This window comes from Vicugna pacos, chromosome 33 (assembly GCF_048564905.1).
Source record: "Vicugna pacos chromosome 33, VicPac4, whole genome shotgun sequence".
Classification (NCBI taxonomy): domain Eukaryota; kingdom Metazoa; phylum Chordata; class Mammalia; order Artiodactyla; family Camelidae; genus Vicugna; species Vicugna pacos.
Genome location: NC_133019.1, coordinates 8,052,311 through 8,069,686, shown reverse-complemented (window position 1 = coordinate 8,069,686; position 17,376 = coordinate 8,052,311). Strand labels below are relative to the sequence as shown.

General features: G+C 44.2%; 1 protein-coding gene across 3 annotated transcripts in view; it reads right to left on the bottom strand.

Moving 5' to 3' along the window:
• The window catches only part of CLMP (CXADR like membrane protein), a 77,977-nt gene that overhangs the window by 16,151 nt on the left and 44,450 nt on the right, over positions 1-17,376 (bottom strand). For all 3 annotated transcript variants that reach the window (XM_072954046.1, XM_015244077.3, XM_072954047.1), the window contains one exon: positions 2,465-2,622. In XM_072954046.1, the coding sequence (XP_072810147.1) occupies positions 2,465-2,622 (158 nt within the window). The remainder of the gene's footprint in view (positions 1-2,464; positions 2,623-17,376) is intronic.

Genomic DNA, 17,376 nt, shown 5'->3' with positions numbered 1-17,376 from the left:
ATGTCAAAAATGGGTGACTTTAAGCAATTTCTAACCTTGTATGTGTATGTGCACGTGCCTCGGGTTCTTATTTGTAAAATGGCACTAATAATTCTAGTTATGAGGATTAAGTTAAATGAGATAATATGTGCCAAACAGATCTGTGCCCAGCATGTAGCTAAGACTTATTGCTTTGTACTTAAATTTTTTTTTGATTATTGAATGTCATTCCACAGTAAGCTCCAAAATGGCAGGGACTCTGATATTTTGTTCGCTATTACACCTCAGCGCCTACCGTGGCATAGAGTAAGTGCCAAATAAATTCACATCATCTGAATGACTGACTAAATGACAGTCCTTACATCAGGGCATTAACTGAAGATAAAAGCAGGGAACTGTGACTGCTTATCAAAGAGCTACCGAAGCTGTATCAGTGGCCTTCTTTAATCAGCCCTTAGGTCCACTTGGCTACATAACCAAGCAGCTCTTTTTTTCTTTAGTTTAAATGAAACACTCGGGTAAAAGTTAGATGAGTGGCATCATTCTTAGGTTTTTATTAGAAGAACCTGGGCTCTTATTTACTTCATTCAGAGCTGAGAGTATCATGTCTAGGAATGATTACAAAGTGGCTGGAATAAACACGCTGAGGTTAAGGTGACCATGCTCTAGAGAGAACAGGGTGAGTCGCGGGGTGATGAACTATGAGAACAAAATGACAAATGGTATCAAAATAACAAGGTGATGCAGGCCACCGCTGGAGCAAGTTCAGCACCAACAGTGAGCCTGAATTTTATTTTCAGCAAAAACCTGCACGTCCTTCCGCACAAACCCTCTAATGAAATTAGTGGTACAGACAGAGGAGAGGAGAGGGCAACTTTTCACTTTGTAGTAGAAAAAGAAGAAAGTTCTGAAGAAGAAGGAAAGTTTAAAGTCACCTTCCCTCGGTTATAGATTTTTTTTTTTAATCATGAAACTTTCAAAAAAGATTTTTTTTTCTGCACATATTTTTTAAGTTTACATATATGTACTGTTCATTGTTTCTAAGAACGTTTAGAGCTCTAGCTTTTTAAACTAATATAGTTTAAAACTTTTTAAACTTCTATAGTTATTAAAGGAATAAAGCCAACCACAAAATAATTCAAAAAGATACATACATCCCGATATTAACAGCAACATTCTTTATAACTGCCAAGATACGGAAGCATCCTAAGTGCACATCAGTAGATGAATGCATAAAGAGGCAGCATATAGATGTAATGGAATACAATTCACCCATAAGAAAGAAGGATATTTTGCCATTTGCGGCCCTTCGTTCACTTTTTTTTTTCTTTTCAATTCAAAAACCAGAATTGTGTAACTGGCATAAACGTTTCCATTGCATCGAAAACAACAAAATACCTAGAAATAACCTTCACCACGGGGGTTACCTGTACTCTGAAAACTGTAAAACACTGACGAAGGAAATTGAAGATGATACAAAGAATTGGAAAGATATCTTGTGCCCTTGGATTGGAAGAATCAACATTATCAAAATGGCCATCTACCCAAAGCAGTCTGCAGATCCAACGCAACCCCTGTCAAGATACTCACGACATTTTCCACAGAACTAGAACAAACAATTCCAAAATTTATATGGGACCATAAAAGACCCCAAACTGCCAAAGCAATCTTGTGTAGGTCTTTTTTTTTTTTCCCCTCTTTCAATAAAGAGATTTTAAAAATAAGTCAGTGGTTAAAGGGAGTGAGAAGAGAAAGTATAGGTTGAGGAAAGGCACAGGGGCTGCGTGCAGCCGAGGCAGAAAGGACAGTAACGGTAGGCCCCTCAGTTCTCACTGGCTGATCAAGGCTAGCCCAGGGGGTCATCAGGAGCAGGGCGATCCAAGTTCTGTTCACACGGCCAGAAGCTCACAGAAACCAACAGACCGTCATGGTGGTCCTGCTGAACCTGAGCACGGAGACCCAGGGCCAGCTCCTTTACTCTCCACCTCTAGAATCAGTATCAGTTCCTTTGCCAACCAGTTATACATGTGTTCAGCATTTCTGTTCATGTCCTGTACTTGTTCCTCTGTATCGTATGTTCTTCATCATATTACACAGAAGTCATGACCATGCAATGCTTAAGCATTGGCAGGTGGTGATGGTTTCAGAGGAGGAAGAGGAGCAGGCTATATAGTTCTGGCCCACAGGACTAGGCAATCAAGCTGCTGCATCTCAGTCCCCTTCAGAGGAAAGACACTACTAGTTCAAGTTCCCTCCTTGGGCAAAGGAGAGATGGCTCTCTTGCTTGGCCAAGGAACGCAGACTCTCTTATCCTCACCACCCACTACCTTTCTGGTTTATGCTTTTGTGTCTGGAGTCTGTCAGCAATAAGCCAGATGGAAGAGCAGGTCTGTCCCTTTCTGACACAACGAGAGAGACTGGGGGACTAGGGGAGGCATAGGGGACGAGAAGAGAGATGGCGGGACTCTGGCCGGTGCACACTCACCACTTTCTGGTTCCCGTCAGTATCGGTGAGCAGCCATTCGATATCCAGCGTGTCTTTTTCTGGGAGCCCCAGCTGATGGTGACAGGGCAAAGTGACCTTTTCCTCTGCCACTCTCTTGATCTCAGTGTGAGTCCCCAAAGTTCCAACACAGTAGGAAACTGGAAGAGGAAAACCTCTGATGAGTGATGCAGAAACTGGATGGCAACGTGTGGGAAGAAAATGTTACAACTAATAATTATTGGATGTTTCTGTGGGCAAAGGTACTGGAAGAATCCTAGACCAGAAGTACCGCAAGTGCCAGGTCTCACACTGGATCCTCCACTAACTGAATCCATCATCTCTTCCTTAACGCGCCCCAGATTACACTCTTACTAATACCTCTCTTTCCTACCTGACTGGGGTTTTGTGAACAATGAAATCACTCAGGTCAACAACTGTGTCTTTTGACCTTTTGCTCTCTGACTAGCAAAGGTTTCCAAAAGGACGGAAACCACAGGGGAGACAGGGGTTGGCATCCTCCCAGGACAGGCTCCAGATACCAGTTCACTCCTCAGATCCTTCTTAAAGACAAGCTATCCTCACCGAACTATGAGTCAACGCGGCAGTGCCTCCAGGAACAAGTGGGCTCTTACAGGCACTTCCTGCTTCCGTTAGGAACACACGTTCTCTCATCCCCCCAACTTCTGGCGTCATTCTCTGTAGTTTCATATCATATGGCTTCAAAATAGGAAGCAGCACTTTCTATCCAAAGCAAAAATCCGAGTTACCACATTTGGATCCTGTCCCTTCATACATCCAATATTTCTTTGGCCAACAGGGATTCAGTCCCACTTTTGGCTTTCTTTACCTCTAACTTTCATCTTCTCCCAGCAACTTTAGATTCTAAGTTCACCTTCTCTTCTTCCTGTTGATCTCTTTCAGTCCCTGACTATGAAATCTACAGTATTGATGACTGATGAATTGGTATGATGGTACCTCACCTGATTCTCGGTACGACGTGTCTGGCATTCAAGGTGTTCTTTAGCCCTGATCCTCCTCCACCTCCTTACACAGTAATAAGAAGCTCAGTGTGAAAAATGGTCTCTTTCAAGCCATTCACAATGTAACAGGATCATACAGCCTCTAAGCTGGAACAGCTCCAAGGGCCAGGGTTTGTGTGCAGCCCTGTCTCCTGCAGAGAACTCACTCTGTCACTTCAGAAGGGCTTTAAGCACTGAGGACCAAGGATGGATCGTGACTAACAGAAGCCCACAAACTCCCTCTCTTATTCCCTGTTCATTTCCCAAAACTGATTAGCAGCCAATCAGTGGGAAGGAAAAGGGCCAGCTTCTTACCTACAGGGGAGAGAAACAAGGAAGGAGGGAGCAGGGGAGATTGTGATTCTCCTTCAGGGTTAGAGCCCTCAGAGGCTCTGAGAGAAGCAGCAGGTGGGTTCCCAAGCTGGTGGCAAAGAAAGGAGACTAGGAGTCTGCTGAGCCTAAGAAAGGGCTCAGAACCCACAGGATAAGCCCATCGTGGGGGCTCACTGATGTTCTCAGGAAGGTTTCTGTTATTTCTGTGCCGTGGGCACTTCCAGTGGTGTCTCTACGCTGAGCATCAACTCTGTGCAGAAAGGATTATTACCCAAGTCTACTGAGGAAATGTAAAGAGCGGGTTAGCAACTTGCCCAGTATCACACAGCTAGGAAGAAGCAGGGCAGGGCTCCACCCAGATCTGTCTCACTGCGAAGCTCACACTCAGACAGCCATGCTATGCTGCTGTGCCCTTTTTTAAAAATTTTAAAAAGTAGATATAATACCTTAAAAACAATTTTTTTTTAAATGGAGTTACTGGGGATTGAATCCAGGACCTCACGCATGCCAAACACGCACTTTGCCACTGAGCTATACCTGCCCCACCGTGGGCCCTTTGTTTTATGTGGCTTCCTGGATGTCTGGTTCTCCCATTAGCTCATAAGCTCCTTGAGATTAAGCTCCATTCAGCACCGTATGCCCGAAGCACTCAGGCCGGCTCTCACACACTGCAGGTACTCAAAAAATACCTGTTGGATTTATCTGAATCAAACCCATGCACTGATTTTACTAATGAGCAAACTCAGGTCTGGGGATAAAAGGAGTCGGCCCAAGGTCCAAAAACTCATTTAGTGGCAGAAATAACATGTAAAAACCCATCTTTCCTCAGCCTCCATAAAGCAGCAACAGAGCAGCAGGGAAAGGAGCCGGCTTGCACTGTACTGAGCAGAGCCTGTAAGGAGGACCTCTGGCTTCCACCCCAGTCACCTTCCACTGGACACAGCAATGCGCAAATGAAGCCAGGGTCCCACAGCCCCAGCAAGGCTAGAGGACCCAGCACCAATCTGATGCACACATTTCCTCTACATCGAATAAATGCAAAGAATCAGTTATGAATGAACGTTGCGGATTTGAGCCACTAGAGGGAATCAAAGGCTCAGATTTGTTTGATATCCCAAAAGGAAAGGAACTTGGTGGTGGGTGGTGTGCTATGCCACAGCGCCAAGCCTATTTATACCATACCCAGAATTAAATAAAGCAGTGCAGGGACGGGGCCACTCGGTGAATATAAATGACTTTACCAAGGCAGGGAGCCTCAAGATCAGGGCGCATGCACCTCTGTTCCTCCCTGAACCTCAGTTCCTCAGGATCCCTGCATTTCTCACGTCCTTCTCTGCTCTTTAACCTGTATATACCCCTGTTTTACAATCTACGCAGACAAGAGCCTGGGCTCTGCGTACAACCCCCAGGCTCTGCAGTGTTCATGGGGACTGCTGAGCACGGGTCTGTCCCTGGGGTCAGCAGGAATCCAGACACCTAGGGGCCAGCCTTTAGTTCCCCGGGAATTGAAAGAGTCATCTTCGCTGAGAAAGACCTTAGGGGTCATCAAAATTTAACTGCAGTCTGGAGAATTGACATGTCAAGTCACAAAGCTGGTTGGTGACAGAACTCTAAGTAAAGGGATCATCTCCACTGTGTGTCTGGGACTCTGGTGGCGTTCAGTGGTGGGGAGAGGTGTGGGAAGGTGGTAGTGGTGAGGATGCCTCCATGTGCAAATGCAGTCAGGGAAGCCACGGGCTCCCCCTAAGCTGAAGCCTCTGCGTACAACTCAGGCATTTAGCAAAGGACCCTTGCGAGCTTGGGAGAACCACCCTCTCCAAGCCTCAGTGTTCTCATCTGCAAAGTGGGAATTAAATAAGACACGGAGGTAAAGCAGCTGGTGATGGCACACAGGAGTGGGGATACATTCCTTGCAACGGACCTGTTTACTCCCCTGAGTCGGAGGAGAATTTTGTGTTTCCCTTTACATGGAATATTCAAGAAAGCCTCAGGAGAATCAAAGGCATCGAATGTCATTCAGAAAAATAAAAGGGATTTTGGAAATTTTAAAATAAACTTACTTTATAGATCAAGAAATTGAGGCTTAGAGAGAAATGGCTCATCAAAAGGCCTCCTGGTTTCTACACTAATATATATAAAATTCATTAGAGTGTGTGTGTGTGTGTGTGTACACACAGGTAAGTATCTTCCAGATCGTTTCTGGAACACTGTATATAATTCAAGATAGAGTAGGATGCAACAGAAAGAGTATGAGTTTGGAGCCAGATGTGGACTTAAGTGGCCCTACGACAAATTAATTCCCTGACCGCTCTGAGTCATTTTTCTTTCTCTGTAAAATGAGTATAAAAACATCAACCATGAAAGATTAGTGTAAGGATTACATATGACGTCTGTAAAGGGTCTGCCACTGGCACAGGGTATACAGTACATACTCAACCAGTGGTGATTAATAATTTACACATGGTACTTTGAAAGATGAGGAAAACCAGAAGAACGTGCTGAGGAGGTGAAGCTGAATTGTGAGGAGTTTGAACGTCATTTTGCTGGGCAACTGTTAATATTTGGCCACATTTGCTCTCTCTCCATGTGTGTACATGTATTTTTTCTGCTGATACGTTTCAACATCATGATCACACCTAGGAAAATTAATAGTATTGTATGGAGGATCAATCATTTCTGACAAGAGTGGTTAAAGGAAGACTCCGATGAGTGACAGAGTTACGATGGGGTTCTAGAAAGACAGCAAGGCTCTTCCTGCGCAGACCTGAGGGAAGGCAGGAAGCCGTCCTGGAGGAGGGGGTAGCTTGAGCAGAAGGTAGCCCCTGTCCTCTCTGCCAGCCCCCTCGGGCGCCCCCGCTGGGAACCAGGGAAGTTTCTTTTCTCTCTATTTTGCCTTCCCAGCCTCACATCCATCCCAGTCCCAGAATCTCTCCAGTCAGCTCTCTTTACGAGGTCTTCAGGAAAGGAAAACCAGATTCACTCTGAGCTGCTAAGTGACTGATTCATTTTACTGTCTTCTCAAAGACAAACGTCTATTTGATATTTAGAGAGAGCCTGGAGCTGAAGGCAGGCAGCTGTGGTTCTCAGTGGAATGTCAGACATCTGGGAATTGGTGCGGTGCCTTGTTATTTTTTTCCCCTCAGGAGGTGAATATTTGTTCCTATAATCCTGAAATTAGTGGTGTGGGTGCAAGGACCAAGGTGGCAGCCTGAGCCTTGGGCTTCGGTCTGGGGGACGGTGAGCTTCCTGCTTCCTCCTGCCTCCCAGCTTGAGGGTTGGTTTTAGAGGAGAAGGGGGAAGGTGGGATGAGGAAGATGGAGTAGGAAGTAAGAGGGGGAGTGGAAGGAGGGGGCATGCGAGGGAGGGAGCAGGGCTAGAAGAAGGAGAGGACAGGGGAAAAGGGAGAGCTTTGTGCTGATAGATGTTAGCTAAAGTTTCCAGGCTAAACACAGGCTGATTAAAAATGATGATCTCACCTCCCTTCCCCTCTGTGAAAAACTCTCACTATGTACTTCGTGTGTATTTATCCACATTAAAAAATTGTATGGAGCTCTTCATCTGCCAGGTATACAGGGAATACAGAAGATGATAAAAGTTTCTCCTCCCTCCTCAAACCATCTGAAAGCTAATGATTAATAACACTTTACATTTATTTAGCAAATAACAATTAACTCAGCCTAGTCAAACACATTATCTCACATGAGCCCTATGAGCTAATGTTATTAGCTCTGTTTCAGAGAAGAGAAAACTGAACATCACCCAGTCAAGGCCACAGCTGATGGGTGGCATTGGGGGGACAGGCACCAACCTCCAATAACAATAGAATTGTTATTCTATTCTCTTTGCCATACCAAAGTTCATTGCCTTTGCCTTGAAATTGGTTGGAAACACAGAGATCATGTTTATTAACTATGGATGGTACACAGCTAGGTAGCAGACCTAATCTGAGTGGACCCACGTCAGATATATAATTATCTTGCTAGCTGAGCCAAAAGCAAGATGAAATTTAATAGAGACAATTGTTAGAAGTTATAGCTCGACACCAGTGGAGGGTGGGAAAGACCCACAGGACCTGGGAGGGACAAGATTTATACTGACTAGTAGCGTGAAAACCTGCTGAAAAAGCCCATGGAGTCTGGGCTGCATTAAAAGAGGTTTGATGTCCCAAACAGGGGGAACAACCACTTCCTTGTCCTCTAGCCTAGTCAAACAAGCCCATCAGAACACGTGTGTTCAGTTCTAGAAGCTGCGCATGAGAGGGGCATTGACGAAAAGTGTTGGCATCCAGGGTTGTAACTAGGGGACGATGGAATCTAAAAAACATGTCATGGGAGGAATAGTTGACACAATTAAGGGTGAAAAGTTAGGAGGATGGAAGACTAAGGGGTAAGATGGTAGTTACCTTCCAACATTTAAAACCCTGCAAAACAAATAATAGGTTTATTGGGTGTTGTTACAGAGAGTAGAATTAGGTCCCAGTGGCGTAACAGAGTCAACCATAAAATGGTAAGCTGAGAGAGCTCCAACACCTCTTTCCAGTTCTGAAACAACATGATTCTCTTACAGAGGATTTATTCCATTTGGGCTTAATATGTTGATAAGACTTTCTGACAGCCCCCTGCCTCATAGGAGAATGAGTTGCATCATTTAGTGAATTTCCTGTTAGTGGACTCACTCAGGTAGGGGTTATGACAGGAGCTGCGAAAGGGATCCTTACATGTGGATGTTGAGCTCAGTATTTCATGTTCTTTCTAACTAGAACATTCTATGAAATATTTATCGTGTGCCTGCTTTAGTCCAGGCACTGTCTTAGTATACGAAGTAGGATACCGATGTATACTGTTAACTGTCAATTGATTGTGTCAGCATCAATCAGCTTATACAATTTGTACAAATGGTCTACTTTTGTTCCCCTGTAACATTACTTTTATAGATCACAGAAGGGCTCTTTCATAGAACTGAAAGGAACTGGCCCACACGTCTAGAGCATTTCTTTGCTATCTGTGGATATTTTAATCCATAAGGGGGCAGCATTTACTTAGAGAGGATTAGCCGTGCCTGACCTTGAATATAGATCTTGTATTACTAGTAAAAAGGATTAAAACTGACAAAAGAATTATAGACTGCCACAGATTTAAGCTTGATAAGCACTTTGCTGCCATTGTGGTTATATGCTAAATTTCAAACCGTATGCATTTAGTTTCCGAAGGCCGTGGAAAACGTGGAAACATGGTCAGGCATTTGAGAGGAGCTTCATTAAAGAAATAGAAACATACGCTTTTTTAAAAATAACTTAAGGTCACTGGTTTAACTTTTTCCAACTGAATGGATGTTTACTTTGTCTAAGACCAAAAAAACTTATTTTCACAGCAGAATTTTTAATGAAACAAATTAGTCCCTCGGATGTTGTAAAATATTGTCTGCAGAGAGTCAGTAACGAAAGGCAAAGAGAGAAGAAACAAGAATCCATCCAGGCGGTGTAGAGGGACGAGGAGTCAGCAGAAGAAACCTCCGCGTCCTTTTGATTTAGTTATTAGCCTTTGTTCTTGGCCAGTAATTTACTGAATTACAAAACCCCTGTAATCTAGATCCTCTGTAATTGGTAATCTAGAATCTCCCAGAAGGTCATCTTGGTCGTTGTTTTGCCTTTAGGCCAATTTCATAACTAATCTGCTAAAACATAATAAATTATTCATATTCTTTCATTATCACTGAGAATCTGAAATCACAGCAAAACTGTTAACAAGATCTTGACAGGTCTGTTAGTATCAAACTGTGTATTATTGCATATCGTAAGATATTCAGGAATACTGACCTCCTTAATCAAACACCTTATCCAGGATGCATCAGATTCTGGGTACTACAAACTAACAGGAACACTGACAAAAGAGTTGGCACCCAGAGGGAAGTAACCAGGCGCACACAATTGTTCAAGGAATATGAGTGGCACTCCTGTTACCAGCCTGGGTGATGCCGGGGTAACAAAGAGAAATGACATTGTCTTTTGTCTATGAAATGTCCCGATCATAGAGAAACAAAACAGGCACCCAACACATCCAGTTCAAGGCAGTGTGTGATCAAGGATGGCTTCACAGAAAAAGAAGTATTTAACCTGGGCCTGAAGAATGGGCTGGACGTTTAGCAGCTGTAATCGATAGGTGATGACATCCCAAAGACCGGGAATGGCAGCCTGACTGCTTAGGAAACGAGTTGCCAAGGCGACCTCCACGCTCGGCAGATTAGAACATCATCGTGGACCCTCAGTCCTGACAAGTTCTCACAGGCTGGTCAGTAATGTCACAGAATCAGCATGTAAGCTACACCACTGACCCACAGCCTAGGGGTTGACTATCTGGGAGTAACGTTTTATCCTGATTTCTCCGTAGTAATTGTCGGAGGAAGGCTACCAACCTGGTCTACAGGGATCACTCTGCCACTGAGAAACATACCAGTTACCCCTCAGAATTCTGTTCTCAGTAGCAAGCTCATCCATGTTCCATGCATGTATTCAAGTTCACATGTGCAGGAACACGCACGCACACCTGTCTAGAGACCCCTAGAAGCCTGCCTGCATCAGTATGCAGATCAGACGGGAACATATGCCTCTGACGCTGAGGCTCCAAGAACGAACCTAGTTCATTGACATGCCTATTTATAGCCTCTATCTCATTCCAAATGCTAAGTCGCTTTCTAAATCTAAATCTTTTATTACCTTCGGCAGAGAGATTTGACCAGAGGAGGGAAATTAAAAATAGACACAGACTGGCTACTGAGAGAGCAGTAGTCAATTTTTAGGGCTTCACGGCAATGGAGAATTGAGATTATGTTGATAATTGAAATCCACTGATAAATTAAAGCCTCAGCTCGGCCTTTAACATTATCCTTCCCCCTCCACCTTCCCATCAGAGCTAACGACAAAGAGAAGATGACCAGTCTGAATTTCATCTGTTTCCCCTTCTATCACCCTCTCTAGGGACAGACAGGAGAGCCAGGAAGCAAACAAAATGGTAGTACAAATTTGTCACCCAATATATTTCAAAATCCCCTATGGAAATATTTATCACTAACAGCTAACAATTTCTGAGTGCCTTTTATGTGCAAAGCATTGCATTACATGACTTATATTTATTTCCCATGAATATTTTCTCTTGGTTTTTTTTTTTTATGAAGGGGAGGTAATTGGGTTTATTTATTTATATTTGGAGGAGGTACTGGGGATTGAACCCAGGACCTTGTGCATGCTGAGCATGCGCTCTACTGCTTGAGCTATACCCTCCTCCCCAGTACATATTTTGAGTTTTGTTCTGCAGAAAATGTGGGAATTGTAACTTAGTGTTAGTTTATCTGAAAGTATTCTGCAAATTATAAAAATGCTTTATATTATTAGCAATATCTAACATTAATTGAGTGCTTACAATACGCCAGTTACTGTATGCTAAGGGATATACACATATGTATACATTTTAAATATACATAAATTCATTTAATCACTTAACCTTATGAAGCAGAGTTCGCCTCATTTTACAGAGCAAAACTTAAGACTGAGAGATGTTAAGTAATTGGCTACGATCTCAGAGCTAATAATTTCAACTCCGTCTGACTTCAGACCTCTCATGCTTTACAAATGATGTAAACTATACTCTTCCTATCATTCTGGTAATACATTTTCCTGGAACATGTGGGGAAATTTTTACAGAAGCCGTGCCATCCTAATATCAAGGAGGGAAAAAAAAACCCAGAAATTACCTTCAAAGATTATGGCAGGTCAAATGTGAAAGACAGTAATCCCCCCAAATGGCATTTGTATCCAACGTCCAAGAATATAGTCTTTCTCCAGGAGGCTGATGTTGCAGACCTATTATCATCTGGACAAAGTGCTGGAATATATTCTTACTAATATGTTCATGAAAAGATGACCATTTGTACCATTCATTTAGCACAGACTCCTTTAAAAGGGCTTAAAAGTAACTCGTGTATTAAGTACTTAAGGTCTGCAGGAAGCTTTAATATGTTTCCTGCAGCATGTTTGTGAGTAGAACAATAACTGGGCTTCGCTTGTGCTTCACAAGAAACATCTCAGAAGTTCTCTCCTTCTAGAGACAGAGAATGGCAACTGAAAATCAGGACCTTGATCTGCACGCGACTTAATGGTGGGGTGCTGCTAAATCTGCTAAACCAGGCTTCAGCTTCTCACCTTAAGGCTGCAAGAACAGACCTAGCATTGCAGTTTGGTTCCCTCCACCCAGTATATACCCCTGCAGACAACGTCAGGTCTCAGCACAGGAGGATTTGTAATGCCAAATGATTTCCCCTAACTTCACTCCCTTCCCGTCACTCACCCACACCCAAGTGACTCAAATGGCTGCTTCATGCTCATTTATTCTTTCGTTCACTCATGTATTTATTCAAATGACCTAGAGCTGAGTCTTGGCTTTGGCTCGCCAGAGGATTGTCTTCCAGATGATCTTTGCACTTCACCAGCACAGCAGATTCTGGCTGACCGCCCCTTCCCCCTGCCTACTTCACGCTTACGGGAGACGAGTGAAGAACCGGAAATCACCCAAGGGCTTTTGGTGGTTCCCAAATCTAATTAATTACTGGCATCACTTAAGAAGTGACGTTTTGATTTGAAACTTTGGAATAATGCAGTGTAAGCATGTGGTAAACATTCAAACAGAACAAAGCAGTAAACAGTAAAAGGTAAGTCTCTCCCCCACACCTGTCCCTCGGTTTCCCTCCTACAGGTAACCACTTCCCGTGCATCCAGTGTCTCACCTGACTTTCGCCTTGGCTGCTACGGAATCTTAGCTTGAACACAGTTCTCACTCAAATTCCACAAGGCATTGCTGCATTGACCTCCAGCTTCCAGAGTGACTGCTGAGAAGTCCGATACCATTTTAAATCCCAGTCTTTCATAAGTGACCTCTTTTTTTCTGTCTGGAAGTTTTTAGGATCTTATCTTACATCCCTGGAGATGTAAAATTCGGCTAAAATGGGTTTTTGGTTATAGGTCTTCCCCCCGCCCCCTGCTCATTAATTGTTAGGCTATTTAATCTGAAAACTCATTTCATTTAAATGTCAGGAAAAGTTAGTATATAATTTTAAAATAATTCCTTCCATTTTTCTCTTCTTCCTCTTTGCACACATGTGTTAGATGTTGGACCTCCATGGTTGAGCTTCTCATTTTCTTATCTGTTTCTCGTGTTGTTTGAGTTGTTTCAAGAGTTTTTTCCAAAGGATCTCTTAGAGATCATTAAAATCAGCGATTCAAATACATTTAGTACACACTCCTTTCTGGCTGTGCAACCTTTGACAAGTTCCTTACCCTCTCTGTCCTTCAGTTTTCTCACCTATCAAATGGGGGAACTAACTGTAACCAACTCATGGGCATTACATAGGATTAAAGCATGTAATGAGGATTAAGTTGGTTTTAATACATGCCTGGGACACAGTAAGTGTTCAGTAAATATTGTTATTATTATGAACTGGTTCCTTTTGTATAACATTCTACACTTTCTCCCCTTGTGTCCCTTAGGATATCGATCATAGGGTTCCCTGCATGGTCTCTGTTTCTGTTTTCCTCTTGCTTTTCTCAAATGTCTCCTGTCGGAGAGAGAGCGATACCAGAAAGCTCTCTGGCAGTGCTGCAAGTGAACAGGGCTTTCTGCACCTTGGATTTGGCTGTAGGCTTTTTCGTTGTGGGATTTCCAAATGTCAGCATCCGGAGGCTTTCCCCCTGAAGCTGTTTTCTTTCTCCAGAGAAGAATTCTCAAGGCACCCATCTGTCAGTGGGAGGTGGGTCATGACTTCCAGTGTCCGGTGGGGTGGGGTCAGGGGGGTCCTGTTTAGAATGCAAATCAAATAGCCTCAGAGCAAAGGCCTCCCGACCCCAACTTTGGGAATCCCCACGTTTACAGAGTGGCTCTTTGCTCGTTGCTGGGCCTGACGTCTCCGAGTCTGGTCCTCCCAAACTCCTCTCTCCTGTGGGGTGGGGGAGGAGTTAGTGTTTCTCTGTGGCGGGTGCGGAAGGAGAAACTTAGATCTTTTTAACAGATTTTCACCTGATCCCCCAGCTTTAAGAACACGCCTCAGCTCATCCTTTTGCTCTACCTGTGGAGCCTCCCGAGCCTTTCCACGGGAGCCTTTCCACACGAGCTGGCTTCCCTCCCACAGCAGCGGGTTTCAGCCGCCGCGATCTGTTAAGTCAGTTCTCTCTCCCTCTGCTTCCCTTCATCCAAACGTCTGTAGGCATTTCTCTTTCCCCTTGATTTTGTCCTTGTGGATTCACAGCTGTTTTATTCCTTTACTTTCATCTTAATGGGATTTGGGGAGACTTGTATTCAATCCACCACTGATAAGTGATTGGGGGAGGGGAGCCGGCATCGTCTTCGACGCCCGAGACACTTTCTCTGCTCCATTTTTGACAACAACTAACAACTCGATAACACCTGTGGCTCTTTTCCTCCCACTTGTCCTGTTCAACAGATATTCCTCTTCGCAGGATGTGTCCCCAGCTGTGACACTGCCATCTAATCCTGTGCCCAATAGGACAGTCCTTCGGGAACAGAGCTGCAGGTCCTTGTCCTCAGGTGGCTCATGTTGGAGACAGAGTGGTCACACCCCTACAGGAGAGCATTCCTGCTGTGGCCTCCTTTGTTCAGCGTGAAAGAAAAGGAGAAAGGACCTCTCTGTCTTCTCCATAGGACCCCGCCTGAGAGAAGGGTACCAGAGCCACATGAAAGCAACTCTCATCTGGAATTAGGAAACTGTCATCATTTTGTTGAACTTTGGAATCCATAGAGAAAAAATGGGGGTGATACATATATTTTTTTACTGTCTTTTTTCTTTCTTTCCTTCCTTTCTTTCTTCCTTCCCTCCTGTTCATCAGACATGTTGTATTTAAGCTATTTTGGTTCAGACTGGGGAGAAATAAATCAAGGTTTTCAAAACACGCTTGAGAAGCATAGAGACCTTGAGCAGAAACCATCCTGCCGATATAAATGCAGCCCTGTTCTGCCCGGTACCCTCCTTCCTCCACCCTCATCTTTTTGCTGCGTTTGCAGCATAGAAACCCTACAAGAGACTGAGCCTTCTTAGGAAAAATATTTGTTTAAAGCGTTCATTTTCTCTGTGGTCTTTAAAAGCCACTGTGGCTTTTAGTCCCGGAATCAGCTTTTCTGGGCATATCATGCTGGCCCCCAGCTGTGACCTTTCTGGGGACATGACCTCTACAGAACTCTAGCAGAGATCAGAAGATTTTTGTTAGTGAGAAATGGGTGGTGAGCCCTGCGAGGAGCTGCGTGGGACACGCGGGCAGATCTCCTCGACCCCTGGCTCCCGTGCGTGGGTACCGTACCCATCTGTGCACAGGGTTCTGTGAACGAGACGGGAGTAGGATTAACATGGGATTCCTGATTCCTGCCCTCACAGAGCATCCAGTACAGCTGTAAGTGGTGTGATGGACTGAGAATAGCGTGCAACAGTACAAAATTGGCAAATCCTGTGAAGTCACAGGAGCTCAGAGGAGATGGCAACCCCATGGGTGATGAGCATCGGTGGAGGAAGTAATCCTCGTGGTCTGAAGAATCCGAGCGCTTCAGTAGGTAGGGTGGGGACAGGGAGAGGGAACTTCGGCAGACACAGACGCAGGAGTAGGGCCGGATGTTTGGGTGGGAGCGAAGTGACCACTCAAGGCGGGGTTGCAAGGGAAAGAGAAGAGGAGTGAGTCATCTGAGGCGAGATTTAGGAGACAGAAGCTTCTAGAGAAACACTACTTCAGCTGGCTCTCAGAGAACAGCTCTAATTTTCCTTGTGGTTGTTGTTTTAGTTTAGCAGTAGTCTCAGTTTTTATCTACAGTCTTCCCCCTCGTCTGGTTTACCATTCTTTGAGATTAACCCAGAAGCAAATGGACACTTAACTTTGCCTGCTTCCCCCAACCCACCACCACCTTTTAAATCTCCAGGCTCTTGGCTGTGGTGGCACAGGTGAGAAAACTGAGATAAAAAGGACTTTAGATAAATATGGAAACCAACATATGTATGTATATGCATGACTGGGACACTGTGCTGTACACCAGAAATGGACACATCGTAACTGACTATACTTCAATTAAAAAATAAATAAATAAAAATTAAAAAATTTTTAAAAAGGACTTTAGATACAACTCATTTAGCACACAGGCCTATCTGGCAGTAGAGGTCTGAAGTGTGTAGTCTCCACTTTCCTGGGTTGTGCCTCTGAAATAATATACCAGCTACCTGCCCATATCACTTTTTAGAATATCTGTCGTATCATGCCCGTCATTCATTCATTCATTCATTCAGTAAAGACTTTCCGAGCACCTGTGAAGTGTCCGAGCCTGCTGGCGGTGCTGCAGACACAGCAGCGAGCAGCATGGATAGTCCCTTCATTTTGCGCTTTTCAGAAAGACATGCCCTTCTCCCGGGGGCTCAGGGGCAGTGTGACGGGGTCACACAGAAGTACAGAATGGTCACATGATCAGTATTTTCTTGGGGCGCCATTTTACTAAATGGTAAGAAATTGAAAATAATGCCCTGTGTTTTTTAAAATATATGGAGTAGAAGATTAAATTTGTATGCATTTAAACATTTGGAGGGGGGGTAATTCAGTTTGTTTGTTTGTTTGTTTATTTATTTATTTATTTATTTATTTATTTATTTATTTATTTATTTTTCATAGGCGGTCCTGGGGATTGAACCCAGAGCGCTAAGTATGCACTCTACCACTGAGCTACATCCTCCCCCTACATGCATTTTTAAGGCTGAAGTAAGACTTTAAAGAAACATCTCACTGATGGCAGATTGCTCTGGGCTGCGTTCTCAAGTCCCCAGAGGTGCACGCTCCTTTGCTGTCAGGAGCATTTTTGGTGGAAGTTTGCAAAGCGCTGCCCTACTTAACAACCTCTAGGGGACGCAGCCTGGCTACAGGATCAAGTGGAAACTCCTTCGCTAGGTTCCAGCTTTCCCAGTGTCTGGTCCCAGCCACTCTGCCCAGCACTCACTCTCCCACTTCCTACACCTCCTCCTACAGCGGAAGCGACTCGTTCCTAAACACACCGGTCACATATGACACATACCCAACACCCCCCAGGCTCGGCACAGGGGTGAGGAGGGTTTGTATCCGACAAAAACCACTCCTGTCCACGACCCACGAGGAGTTGCTCACACCATTTACTGCCTCACCTTCCCTGCCTGGAAAATCTCTCTCCTTCTTTTAAGGAGCCAACCCAAGTAGGTGGCTTTGCCTGAACAGCCGGAGTTTCCCCATAGTACTTTTATCCATTTCCCATAGTACTCAATACACACCTATTAGACATGAGTCTTTGTATTTTGTTGTGCGTATGTATTTGCTCGTCTGTCCTCCCACTAGATGTTAAGCTTCTCAGGCAGACTGTCTTGTATCCATCCTTGGATACAATGTGTGTCACCAAATAGGCCTTCAACACACGGAAGCTGAGCTAATTAATTTTTCAGAGGGACACACACATTCTCCGGGAAGCTCATCTGAAAGCATTAATTAATTTATTCATCATCTGTCCA